This window comes from Cricetulus griseus (genome assembly GCF_003668045.3).
Source record: "Cricetulus griseus strain 17A/GY chromosome 1 unlocalized genomic scaffold, alternate assembly CriGri-PICRH-1.0 chr1_0, whole genome shotgun sequence".
In the NCBI taxonomy this organism is placed as follows: domain Eukaryota; kingdom Metazoa; phylum Chordata; class Mammalia; order Rodentia; family Cricetidae; genus Cricetulus; species Cricetulus griseus.
Window position 1 is genome coordinate 139,990,583 of NW_023276806.1, and position 13,148 is coordinate 140,003,730.

A 13,148-nucleotide genomic window follows, 5' to 3' on the forward strand; every position below is an offset into this window, starting at 1 on the left:
GTATGAATCCAACATGGGTGCTCATTTTTCACAGAATCTAAGTGGAAATTTTTTTCTTGGATTTTGGGGCCTATATTTCTATTTCTGTGCCACACAAACTTTTTGAGGGGTAAGGGCTTAAGACAGGGTCTGGATATGTATCCTAGCCTACCTTTAAATTCAGGATCCTTCAGCCTTTGAAAAGGGTGTGCTATGCACTCAGCTTGACTTTTGGTGAAAAACAAGAACCAACAAAGAAAACTATAGTCAAATCAGGCCAATGAGACAAATACAAGGTTTTTGCAAAGCTTAAAAACCTAAATATGATTAACCACCAATACTGTTTTATGGGATTTTTCTGTATGCTCTCCCACTTAAAAAATAAAACAGGGAATTTTGATAATGTAAATATACATTTTATAACCTGGAGCATTAGTTGAAGAATCCCCCCCCCCGAAAAAACAAAACAAAACAAAACAAACTGAGCAAACTTCAGCCACCTTATTAAAAGGTGAATTTTACATGTGTGTATGCGACCAAGCATGGATGTGTGCACACATGTGAGTGCAAACCATAGGACAGTCTGGTGTGTTGTACTTTAAGAGAGAGGTTAGTGATTCTGTGTGACTGTGCTGGGGTTCCAGAGAATGATCCAAGTTTGGTGCTGAGATGTGTCAAGTACCTTGAGCTAAAGCGGCAGCTTCAGAATCAAGACTTACTTCCTGCCCATGCCCCTCAACCTTCAGAGCCCCAGGAAGCCCTGAGCTAGTGGCACCCTCTGAAGTGCCCTTATCTGAATGAGGGAAGATCTTCCAGACTCTCCCTAGAAGCTCCATTGGGGGATTCACCAGTGGAAAGAGATAAGAACTGACACCACGCCCAGAGCCCAAATGAACTTTGTTCAAGACTCTTATCTGTTCTTCTGGCCCATTTATTTCCCCTAAAGGCAATTTCTCAGGATGGTTATTATAGTGGCTTGCTCTGATAATCTCAGTACTCAAAGGTCATGGGGAAGAGATAGTGAGTTTGAGGTTAGTCTGGGCTACCTAGGAGTATCCTGACTCAAACAACAACAACAACAACAACAAAACAAAAAACTAATAAACATGAGTAAACAAAACAAAACAAAACACACAGAAGACTTAAACCTAAACAAGAACCCTTTCCCCCCAAAGCATTTCTAAACAGCTTACACCACCCACGTCATTCTCCCACAGGAAAACCGTTTATAAGTGTTTTAATCTTATCGGTTTATTGAATGTTCACTTTTCATTCTTGCGATGTTACAGTATATCCACAATGTTTATTTTCCTCTCCTGTGGCTCTATGTTAGCTTACTCCAGCAGACTCAGTTTCTGAAACTTCAGAGAGCAGAGAGGAAGTTCCTTTATACTTATGGTGTGTTCTGTACTATCCTTAGCTGTAATAGGATTTTTCAAAAAGATTTTGTCATTTGGACAGGTAATTTCACATCTATGAATATAATATCTCAACAAACATTAGCTAGTGAGAGGTGTGGACCAAAAATCAAAGCAATTTAAACATCTATTGATAATCGAATGACTGCTTTGAGTTTTGATATATGCACACAATGGGATCCAGTAATATTTTAATGAACTATGGCAAAGAGGATATTCACAATGCAATGTTGAAAGCATAATATACAATGGGATATGAGTACCCCATTGTTCTCTTTCTATCAGTTCTACGCCTTCCTATGTCTTCTATTAGCACAAATCCCATTTTCATCTCTTGCCCACACAGACCTCTTGACTCCCCAAAGTCTCTAGGACTTCCAAAACTTCATACTTTAAATGAAAAGCTCATTCTCTTCCCTCAAAATCCCCCCTTGTTCTCCCAATTTGGGTTCATGGCACCCCCATACACTCAGCTCTAAACCACAGTCCAAGGCTCCTCTATCTGCCTCACTTTCAAACATGACAGAACACCTCTCAACTCAATTCCCGTTTCTCAGGAGCCCACTGCTGCCTTAATTCAGTACCTCATTATTTCTTGTCTGGACCATTGCTACAACTTTTTAATGTATTTCTCTTTGAGTTTCCCAAATCGGAACCCCAGATCTTCTACCAACTGTGCTCCTAATGTACAAGTGACACCGTCACTCCTCATTAAAAAGATTCTCCACAATCTGTAGGAGGAAACACCAATGATTTTAGTTTAGCTTTGGATCCTTGTTGCAAACACCCTTTTTAGTCTCATTTTCCTGGCTCCCCACTATGCCACCTGTGCTCCAGGCACACTAGATTGCTCACATCTGGCAAGATAAGTGGTTTCTTGAATGCCTCCATGTGCTGTTTTTTTGGGGGTGGCAGATACTCACACTTCAGCTCCCTAGGCATTGTGTTAACTTTTTTGGTCAAAATATGTAATTGAAATGAATGCTTTGTATAAGTTTTTCAGACAGAGAGGGAAAGGAATGAAAGACAGGGAAAGTCAAAATGTGATTGCGCTGTAGGGGGGCATTGAAGCTAAACTGTTTGCAGTGGCTAAATAAGTGAACTTGTTAGCAAAAAAAAAAAAAATAGTGTGCATATGTAAAACTTAAGTCACTCTGTTAAGTCAGACAGAAGTTTCTGGAAGTGAGAAAGGCGCGCCTGTGTCAAGTACTTGACAGAAGTATGCTAGACTCAGCCATCAGGTAATCTCTCCACTTCAAGAAAGATAAATCCAGAATCTTATTTTTTTTTTCCTGACATCAATAGTGGGCTGTTTATCTTCTCATAATCCCCACTTCTGTGGGTTGCTACTGCATTAGGGCAATGATCAGGTGTCTGGGCTTCAGCATTAACCAAGCCTGAATTAAAACCTGGGACCCATCACATGCTAACTTTCAGGCTCTCTTAAAATTCCACCTTGCCTCTGAGAAGTTTTTTCATGTAGCATGTGCTAAACACAATCCCAGGGAAATCCAGGTCTTTCTCACTCTCTCTCCACAGTATTGGTGTTACTAATCCTACATTAACACACTCAATAAATGAGGTGTTGGCATTGGATAGCTAGCGCTTAGCACATGAATTCAGTGCACTATAGGGACATCAACATTTCCCATGGCATATATGCTGTGCTCAACATTTCTTTCCTTTCTTTCCAAGATGAAGCAGGAGCTACAGTGAGTGACAGTCAGAGGTGCCTGAGGATTTTGACTCATTGTAAGATTGTAAACATTGTGTGTGTGTGTGTGTGTGTGTGTGTGTGTGTGTGTGTGTGTGTGTATGAAAGAGAGAGAGAAAGAGAGAGAGAGGGGGGAGAGAGAGAGTGAGAGAGAGAGAGAGAGAGAGAGAGAGAGAGAGAGAGAGAGAGGGAGAGAGAGGGAGAAGTTTGCACTATGCAGATCAGGCAGGCCTTGGTCTTGTGATCCTTTCCAGGTGCTGAGACTACAGGCATGAGTCATCACATTGAGCTCAAAGGGGACTGTTAGTCTGCCATTCTGTCTTTTTTTTCTTTTTTCTTCTCTCTCTTCTCCTCTCTTTCCTCTTTCTTTCTTTGTTTCTTTTTTCTCTCTTTCTCCTTCCTTCCTCTTTCCTTTGTTCCTTCCTTTCTTCCAAATTTCTTGGTTCGGGATCCCTAGGACCTACATAGTCTAAGCAAGTACTCCAACACTGAGCCATATCTACAGTTTTCACTACTTGCCAGTTTTGATCCTACTATTATAATTACCTTCTTTAGTAATACAATAATTGATGCTAAAAGAATGTGAACACTGTTTTCTATATTACTTTACTTCATAAGAAATTCCTTTCATGTTGAGTCTCATTTGAAAAAATGAAAGAACTCAAAATTGCCTCAGAAAATCATTTTTCAGTTCTAGTTTTTTTAATTTTTTGTTTACTCTCATTTTGTAAAACATACCTGAGATTATTGGGATTATTAAAAGAAAGGTGGTGACTATTCATTTCTTTATTTATTAGAAAGTGAACAGTTCATAAACATATAAAGCGTGGGAACTTCTAAAGATATCTCCACCTCCGTACTCTTTGGAGGAAATGATTTTTGTCTATTTTAAACAATGACACTGAGAACAATTGAATGCTGGCTGGTGTTCAGTAGCCAGCATTTTCCTGGTGGTGTGAACCTACAGTGTATCCCTTTAAAGCAAACTTGTCAGTATCGTGTTGATCTGTAGAACATCAGAGTTTCTAAGATGATATTACATCTGTAATATGCCTGGGCATGAAGGATTTTTATTTTAATTTAAAGGTGAAGGAATGGCTAAAAACATTGTCTTGCACTGTTTTGGATTGTGACTGCTACAGGAAATAAACAAGCAGCAGATCACACAGCAAATATACAACATGTTTGACTTTCATATCCCTGGGAGTATATCTCAAACATTAGAAAAGATAAAAGGCCAAATGCTAAAAATGAAAAACAAATGAATAAAGTATGCCTCTAAGTTCTGAGTTATGCAGCCAAAGAGAAAACAAAATCCTCAACATTTTAATGTGAGAATTATTGTTAAAAAAGATACTCTAGCTTTCATCAGATCCACACGGCTCTCCTGAGGATGCATTGAAAACAGAATGGAAGCAAAAAATTAGTGAAAAGGAGTTCTCCCTTGTGAGTACATGGTGGAAAACGCCTGCAGACCCCCAGGGGTTGCCCTAAATGGTGTAATAATTTTGATAAGAAAACAATGAAAACAAATATCAACTAAAGTCGACCGTTAATTATTTCAGTAAGAGGCCTAACACACAAGCAATGCCTGAGAAGGCAGCCTCCAGGAACTGCTCGATCTTCTTGTTACCATGTAAGATATAGAGTAAGTCATTCTTGCAAGTCAAATCCTTAGGAAGATTGCCAGTGTGGAAATAAATCTACATTTGCCTGTTATGTGGGGATTTCTTACTATAAGGCCATTGGAAAAGTTGTTTGGTTTTTTTTAATCACTTCTCTCCAATGTTTCTTTCAGTCTCATTTTCCTAACGAGTCCCTCCTTGTCCCCTATTTCATGTTGTCACCCACTCCTCCCCATTGTACTGCCCAGTCACTCCCTCGTCTTGCTCTGGTTTGTATCCAACAGAATCTATCCATTCTTCTACTCTGTAATTAACAGATTTATTGTGTCTCCTACTAGGAAGTTAAAATTATCAGTGAAGGGATCTTGCTGTATTTTATTTGTTTGTATTTATTATATATTTATTTCTTTATATGTGTATTTTAATACATACAACTGCCAGCAAACAGAATGGCATCTTTTAATAAGTAAAACAATTACTTGCTTTTGGGGTAATTTTTAATTTCCTTGCCCTTTATGTCTTTATTAAGATACATGTGTGCAAATGAGATACATGTATGCCACATATGCTAAATTGCTTGAAGGAAGATTGTCACTTATAGAACAATACCCATTATCATTTTCTGGAGGTATAAAGTGACCTTATCGTTTCACATTTATGTTCCATTTTACAGGAATATTTTGGAAGTACACAGTGATCTCATTTACTCCAGATATCTCCAATAGCAGGAGTAACATGTGTAACATTCAGAACTGGGCCAAACATCCTACCTCATTTTTCTCCTTGAGCTTTGTGATCATAACAATCACGGGGCTGTCTTCCTGCCAAACCATCTGCCAGAAGTCGTTCACAGTGTTGATCATGGGGCCCTGTGTGGCAATGAAAGCCTTCTCCTTCCCATTGTAGCCCTATTTGGAGTAAAGAGACAAACATATTAGCTTATGTTCATGGATTGCCAAGGACATTTGTGGGGGGTGATCTTCAGAATATCAGAGCTGCCTTGGCACTAGCACCACCAGGCACATATGTGGTACTTCCTAGAAAATCCAGCTTGCCATTTGGCAGTGAGGTTTGTAAAGTTCCATTTTATAGTGTCCACATGGAGTCTGTACTCATACTCAGGGACTCATAGACAAGGAGGACTCACTGTAAAACACTTGTCACTGGAGTTGATGTGACTACAACATACATGCACGAAAACACTAGTGACCAAATTAAAGAGAACTCGATTCTGGGGAAAGAAGAAAGAAACAAAGCTGGGGGAGGGTTTTTTTTTATTTTTTTTGGGGGGGGGGAGGAGGAGATAAAATAGTAAGTCAACATGTCAACCAGAGAGAAATGCATAGTTACTTACCCGAATATAATTAGCGTTAATGTAAGTACTCAACGCATCGGTGATATTTTTTGGTCTTAAACACACTCTGCTGAGTGGATCTAAGGAGGAAACCAGAGAGAACACACTGAGTAGATTCACTTTCCAAGAAATTCTCTAGAGTAACCCTAAGCAGCAAAGAGAAGTGTGTAAGTTCAAGGCTGTTAACTCAGTGTCAGTGTTTGTCTTGGGTGCACGTGTGTGTCCATCTTTTCATCTATCTGTGGCATTTGGCTTCCCCAGTTTGACCCCTGATTCTGACATGGAGTTCTGGTTTTTGACTCCTCTCTCATTTGGACCCTTTTCTTTTTCTTTAGGGTCTGAATGTACATCCTACTTTTCTTCCATTCCTTCAGAATGAATTCGGCTGTCCAATTCTTTGTGTTTCTTATTCTTTTTTTTTAAATTTTCCTTCCTTCCTTCCTTCCTTCCTTCCTTCCTTCCTTCCTTTCCTCTCTCTCTCTCCCTCCCTCTCTCTCTCTCTCTCTCTCTCTCTCTCTCTCTCTCTCTCTTTCTTTCTTTTTAGCTTTGGAGCTGGAACTCGCTCTTGTAGACCAGACTGGTCTCCATCCAACTCACAGAGATCCGCCTGCCTTTGCCTTCCAAGTGCTGGTATTAAAGGTGTGTGCCACCACTACCTGGCTGTATTTCACTACATCATCCAATCCAGCCCTTCAGGACCTAACCCTGCCTAGTCTTGAATCAGTAAGATTGAAACATATTGGTATCAGGATGGGTATGAGGATAGGGCAAGCAAGGGGAAAAGGAGGTTAAAAAAAAAAAAAAAAAACCAAAAACACAAAACACTGCAGCTCAATGTATCAAGTTCTCAGTCTGTTTATAAAATCACAAATATTATTGATCACTATTAGATGTCACTCTGCTCTCAGGGCTTTAGAGGTCTTACTTGATCTAACTTGTAAGTCTAAGAAAAGTTCCCTAGATAGTGGCTACCACTCTTTCAGCATTTTCCAAACAAACAGAATCTTGTTCATAGAGGGGTGGGTCTTCTCTCAGTTTCAACCAAAATGCTACAAAGCTTCCTCCGATGTATTTTTGGATGACCCAAAAGAAGCAGAGTGACTTCGAAGATACTCAGGGACCCATTAAGGAGTCAGGTGTGACCTGAGAGAGGATAAGTGACAGGGGCTCAACATGGACCTCTTTTGGGAGGTGGACTTTCAGCACTTGTGGGAGTTTCTCTGAAGGGTCATTGTGGACAAATTCCCTGGCCTGGTTTCCTTGACTTTTATTTCAGCATTCACCATTTTATGTTCTAAGTGCTTACATTTCTGCCTGCCCTCAATGGGTTGTAGCAAGATTCTTGAAGAAAGAAACCATGTTTGACTCACATCTATGTCTTTCATAATTTCCATTTGACATGTGATTCCTAAAGAATTTAATTCTAGAATGAATTTCCACTGACTGGTTCAAACAGTGCTTTTGATTTTTCTAGAGTGTGCTTGACTTAGGGTCTGCTGATTGCTAGGTGTTTTGCACTGGTGCCTTGAGCCATTGCAGCTTGAGAAGGGACCCCAGTTTCCTCAGGATTTATGCCTATGGAACATATGAGTTACAAAGCACCTGCTTGGTAAACCACTCAGATTCTCTCAAGCTAAATTAAGTTTATGAAAAAATAAATAATGTATTTAAGAGTTGAAGTACTTGTTATTTTTATTTTATGCACACTGGTGTTTTGCCATAGGTGTTGGGTCCCCTGAACTGGAGTTACAGACAAGTTGTGAGCTGCCATGTGGGTGCTGGGAATTGAACCCAGGTACTCTACAAGAGCAGTCAGTGCTCTTAACTGTTGAGCAATCTCTCCATTCCAGTACTTGGTGTTTTTGTTTGTTTGTTTTGGTTTGGTTTTGGTTTTTTTGGTTTTTCGAGATAGGGTTTCTTTGTGTAGCTTTGGAGCCTCTCCTGGCACTCGCTCTGGAGACCAGGCTGGCCTCGAACTCACAGAGATCTGCCTGCTTCTGCCTCCCGAGTGCTGGGATTAAAGGCGTGCGCCACCAACGCCCAGCCCAGTACTTGTTATTTTTAAAATGGGGTATAATATGATGCAGGGAAGGGCAGTTTTCCAGCCAAATCCTTTTTCTTTCTTGTTCCTTCCCAACCTACTTCCTCATTTCTCTCAATTCCTCCTTCTTTATCACTTTCCTTCCCTTTTCTTTTTCTCCTCAACATTATTGGACATAATTATAGACTTGTTGCAACAAGTCTCTGAGGATCTCCTTCCCTGGTCTCACTAACATATCCATTATAATCTTGAGCTTTCTGTTTACCAGACAAAATGAAATCTGATCGGTATTTTAACCGACATAAGAACAGACATCATGAACGGTGACTGTGTGCTTAAGATTTTCCTTCCTGGCAGAAATACACTTGAGGTTTGGGGGAAAGAGAAGTGGTAAGACAGAAGTTTATTCCTATGAGTCCTGGGCAAAGCCAGGGGGCAGGAATAATATAGTTTTCATAGATGAATTCAAAAGAGGTGGGAGTTGGGGGAAAGAACAGGATTTGGTTGCATAGTTAATGTGTCCATGACCCATCTTTGACCTCACTGCAAAAGACAGAGGACTCCAGGACTATGCTGTCCAATATAGCAGCCACCAGCCGTGAGGAGACTTAAATTTAATTAACTTAATTAGATAACATGTTGAGTGCAGTCCTAAGGTGCATTAGTGGTACTGCCAGTGTTCAATTACCACATATTGTGTTTTATGAGAAATACAGAACAGCCACATGTCATGGAGAGCTGACCCCTACAAGGCAGGATGGTGATGACATAGAAGCGTATGTGTAAGGATGATGAGAAAATAAGAAGAGAAAATGGGGCTCTCAATAGTCTACTTTCGAAACAAGATTCTCTTATACATATAGTGTTTACTTATTTCCTGGAATCTATTCTAGGTAAATGAAGGAAAGACATCACCATCATTTAGATATGGAAGGAAAATAGAATCTAATATTGGTTGTTAATCTATTAATCCATTAGTTAGGACTCTGCTAGTGAGTCTGCACATTGAATGTCTTCAATAGATATAGAGGGTAGTACTATTGCCCCTGTTTTTTTGGGAGGGGATAAAGAAAGGATGGGGAAAAAAGATTAAGTAGCCCATAAACACTGTAAGATTTTTATATGAATGGGAAAGAAAACCTTACTCTAGTGTCTTGCTTTAGTTGTTGCTTTAGTGAGCATGTCATATAAATCTAATACATATAGCAAACACTATTGAGAATTCTTATTAAATGTTACCATTTATATAGCAAATAATGGCCAAAGTAAACATGGCTTTGCAGTTTTGTGTGTATATTGCTTTATAGTTACATAAATAAGTAAACATATATGAAGTGCTATTATGTATGTTGATTGTGTGTCATGACTCCATACTGATGCATGTTTGTTGTTGCTTTGCTGTTTCTGTGGTCTGGGATATAAGCTTTATACCTCTAATGTTTGTTTATACTGCAAGACAATTTGATCCAAACTTGGCCTCTGGACCTTAATCTATTACTTAGCCTGTTCTAGCTAGACATTGTCCTCAAAGAAGCAGCAACAAGCCATTGACTGCTGGTTATCCATATACCCACAAACCAGGTAGTCTTACCAGTATGTATGCACATAGATAATCTTCAAACCCATGGGCTTATTATGGGCTGTAGCAATAAAGGCAATCTTTAAAGTCCTGATCATCTTCTAAGTTTCAATTCATGTGACATTTCAATTTTGTGTCATATTAAAGTCTAAAACAAGTCACATAGAATAGCTGTGTCTGTCATTACAGTCTCTTCTGATAGTTGGAGCTAATGGTGTGGTGTGTCTAAACCATCTATTCTGAGTCATAGTTTGTGAAATGAGAGTGGGAGACATTTTCAGGATACAGATACTTTCCACTGAGGATCCATCATCTGCAAAATCAGTTGTCAGCAGAGGTGTCCTGGATCAAGTGGTCCACCTCGTTCTAGAAGTGGAAGAGCTGACACAATCTGTGTAGTCTTGTCTGCCATCACCCAGGACAGGAAACAGAGAAGGCTGAACTTTGAAGTAACCCGAACAAACTGAAAACTCTTTTGAAACCAGAGGACTTATAGTCATTGCAGTGGGGACACTGGTCCTGATTACTGAATGCTTGGTATAATTGACGGGGGGGGGGGGAGAGAAGGAGGGAGGGAGGGAGAGGAGAGATCCTTTTCATCCTCTTCTGGTATAGTCATAAATAAAATACCTTTAATAATGAACTATACCTTAAGAAAAAGACTTAACTATTTTGACTCATTAAAAATACACACCAGCAGAACAATTTTGTACCAGTGGAGGAAGCCCATCTACAACATTGATAGTAATTCTTTAATTATTTGACTTTAGTATGTTTTTATCACTGCAAATATGAAAATGTATTGTATCTTTTTGTATTTTATATCTTATGAGTAAATAAATAAAATACTATTTAAGTGTCAGTGCCTTTTCCTTTTTAAAAATGAACATGTATTAATTATAAGAATTGTTTTAGCATGACATTTCCATATGTTTACATAATGTTTTTTGATCACAGTGATCCCCCCCATTAACCTCTCTTGTCCCTCCTCGTCTGTGTGCTTCCTTCTCTTCTCAAAAGTTTCTCTTCTATTTTCATGTCCTTTAGAATATATCTTGATTCTGCATATGAAAAATATGTGATATTTATCCTCTAGTTTGGCTTAATTCCATCCATTCTCCTATAATTGACCCACTTTAATTCCTCTTGATGCCCAACTAGTACTCCGTAGCGTGTGCATACCACACTTTCTTTGGGTATCCATGTGTTGATGGGCTCCTATGCTGATACTGTAACTTGTCTATTGCTAATAGTTCCACAATAAAAATGGCTAGTGTTTTCTAAATAATATATCTGTTGTATGCCTACTTAGATTCTCTAGAGGATATAACCAGAAATAGATAGGTGGACCATATGCTAACTCTATTGTTAATTTTTAAAGTATCCCCGATATTGATTTCCATAGTGGAAGGAATTAATTCATTTTTTTCACCAGTCATGTTGAAGGGAACTCTTACTCTGCCACTCACCAGCCAGCATGTATTATTACTCAGTTTTCCATTCTAACTTGGGTGAACCAGAATCTCAAGGTAGGCTTTGATTGTTTGTTTTGCATTGTGTGTGTGTGTGTGTGTGTGTGTGTGTGTGTGTGTGTGTGTGTGTGTGTGTGTGACCATGTAGCCCAGGCTAGTCCCAAACTGTGGCACTCCTCTCCACTCAGTTTCCTCAGTGCTGGAATTACCAGCATGTGTTGCCACCCTGGCTCAATGTCATTCTGACTTGCATTTCCCCTATGGTTAAGGATAGTGAACATTTTCATGTATTATTGGCCATTTGTACTTTTGGGAACTGTCAAATTCATTGCTCATTTACACCAACACATTGAAGGAATGTGTTTGTGGGTCATCTTTCTAGAGTTATTGCTACAAGATGTGTATGAATTTTGCCAAAACCTGAACTATATTTATTTGTTTATTGATAGGAAATGCTCCCTCTCTTCCATAATGTGTCACTTTCTTATGATGACATTTGAAACAACAACAAAAATCTTTAGTATTTCAATGAAGCTCATTCCATTTGTCTTTTGGTGGCTGGTACTTTTGTGTCATGGAAGAAACCACTGGCTACTTTAAGCTTAGGAAAATTTATGCCTTTTCTCTCTTTGTTTTTTGCTCCTATCTACATGCAAGTACCTGATCCATTTTGGATTAATTTTTAGATTTAGTCCAAGGCAGGGTTCAACTTCTTTTTCCATCATGCATGGAAAACTCAGTTTAGCCACAGTGTGTGATGCAATTGTGCTTTAAAATCATGGATCTTCTGGAACTGTGAGTTGATCATTGGGATGAAAGCAATGTGAGATAAAGTTATTCTGCTTCAGATAACTTTAGTGCTGACTAGTCTTGACCTACATATTTTAACTCTTAAGTGTGGTGTCTATTAGAGTGTTATCAGGGTTGGAAAGGGTGAGGTGGAAGTGAATGGGTGATGTGGTTTTACAAGGCAAGCTATTAGCTCAAGAAACTTACTTGGCAAAATGGTCTTATAACGATTTTTCGTTCCATGGCGTGGAATATCAATTTCTTTGGGATCCACAAAGTTCATTGGTATTTCCTGCAAACATAAATGATACTGAATTGTGTATCTAAGGCTGACACAAAGAAAATCTCCCCAGGTGTCATGGGCTCTGTGATCTACTGGATTTCAAAGGCATTTTACAAAACGACAGACTATCCTGCTGGCTGACCAACATCTTTCCTTTCATAAACAGGTAAGACGCAGCCTGTAAGCTGACTACTAAGAAGCATCACTGTGTGTTTGGAAGTATTATTTTGTATGTAGTCACTAGAGAGGCAGAAAACACCCTGCTTCAATAGTAAGCACTGCTGTGACATCACTTAGGAAAATACATTTAAACACACACACACACACACACACACACACACACACACACACAATATATTCAACTTTCTTCAGAAAGTTTTTATAAGATCAGCAAAATTTCATTCTTTTAATATCAATTTGATTTTATAATCATTTAAAAATTCCCTCTAAAAGTGATAACTATGGAAGGATTGTTGCTGTTGATCCATGTGCTGAAATGCTTTTTAATTAAGTGCTCTTTATAATTGCACTGTTTCATTTGTGGTTATAAACGGGATACTTTTGGGAAAAGGGATCCACTTTTCTCCTATTTAAGAAGACAATATTTTTATATGGGAAGAATATATATTGCATGGTTCAAGCAAACAAAGAGAAAGAGTTAGGATGGAAGTGGCTCTAGGTCTTTCCTTGAGACCTAAAACTGAGAGCATCCTCCATCCTTGTATGACTGAGCTCAAGTAATGAGAAAGAATTTTCAAAAGGACATAGGCAAGTATTTTAATAATTGCTTATAAAATACAGTATTTCTTAACATAAAATTCTTAAATGGATTGAATAAATTAGGGTGATATGAAATAAAATGACTGTGTTGTTTGGTGATTAAATGAGCATTAG

At 38.8% G+C, this 13,148-nt stretch overlaps 1 protein-coding gene across 1 annotated transcript in view; it reads right to left on the reverse strand.

The window, feature by feature from the left end:
• Ptprr (protein tyrosine phosphatase receptor type R) overlaps nucleotides 1-13,148 on the reverse strand; it is a 115,757-nt gene that overhangs the window by 27,436 nt on the left and 75,173 nt on the right. The window contains exons 7-9 of the mRNA XM_027392375.2: nucleotides 12,179-12,263; nucleotides 6,091-6,170; nucleotides 5,507-5,644 (exon numbers count right to left, since the gene is read on the reverse strand). Of these exons, the coding sequence (XP_027248176.1) occupies nucleotides 5,507-5,644; nucleotides 6,091-6,170; nucleotides 12,179-12,263 (303 nt within the window). The remainder of the gene's footprint in view (nucleotides 1-5,506; nucleotides 5,645-6,090; nucleotides 6,171-12,178; nucleotides 12,264-13,148) is intronic.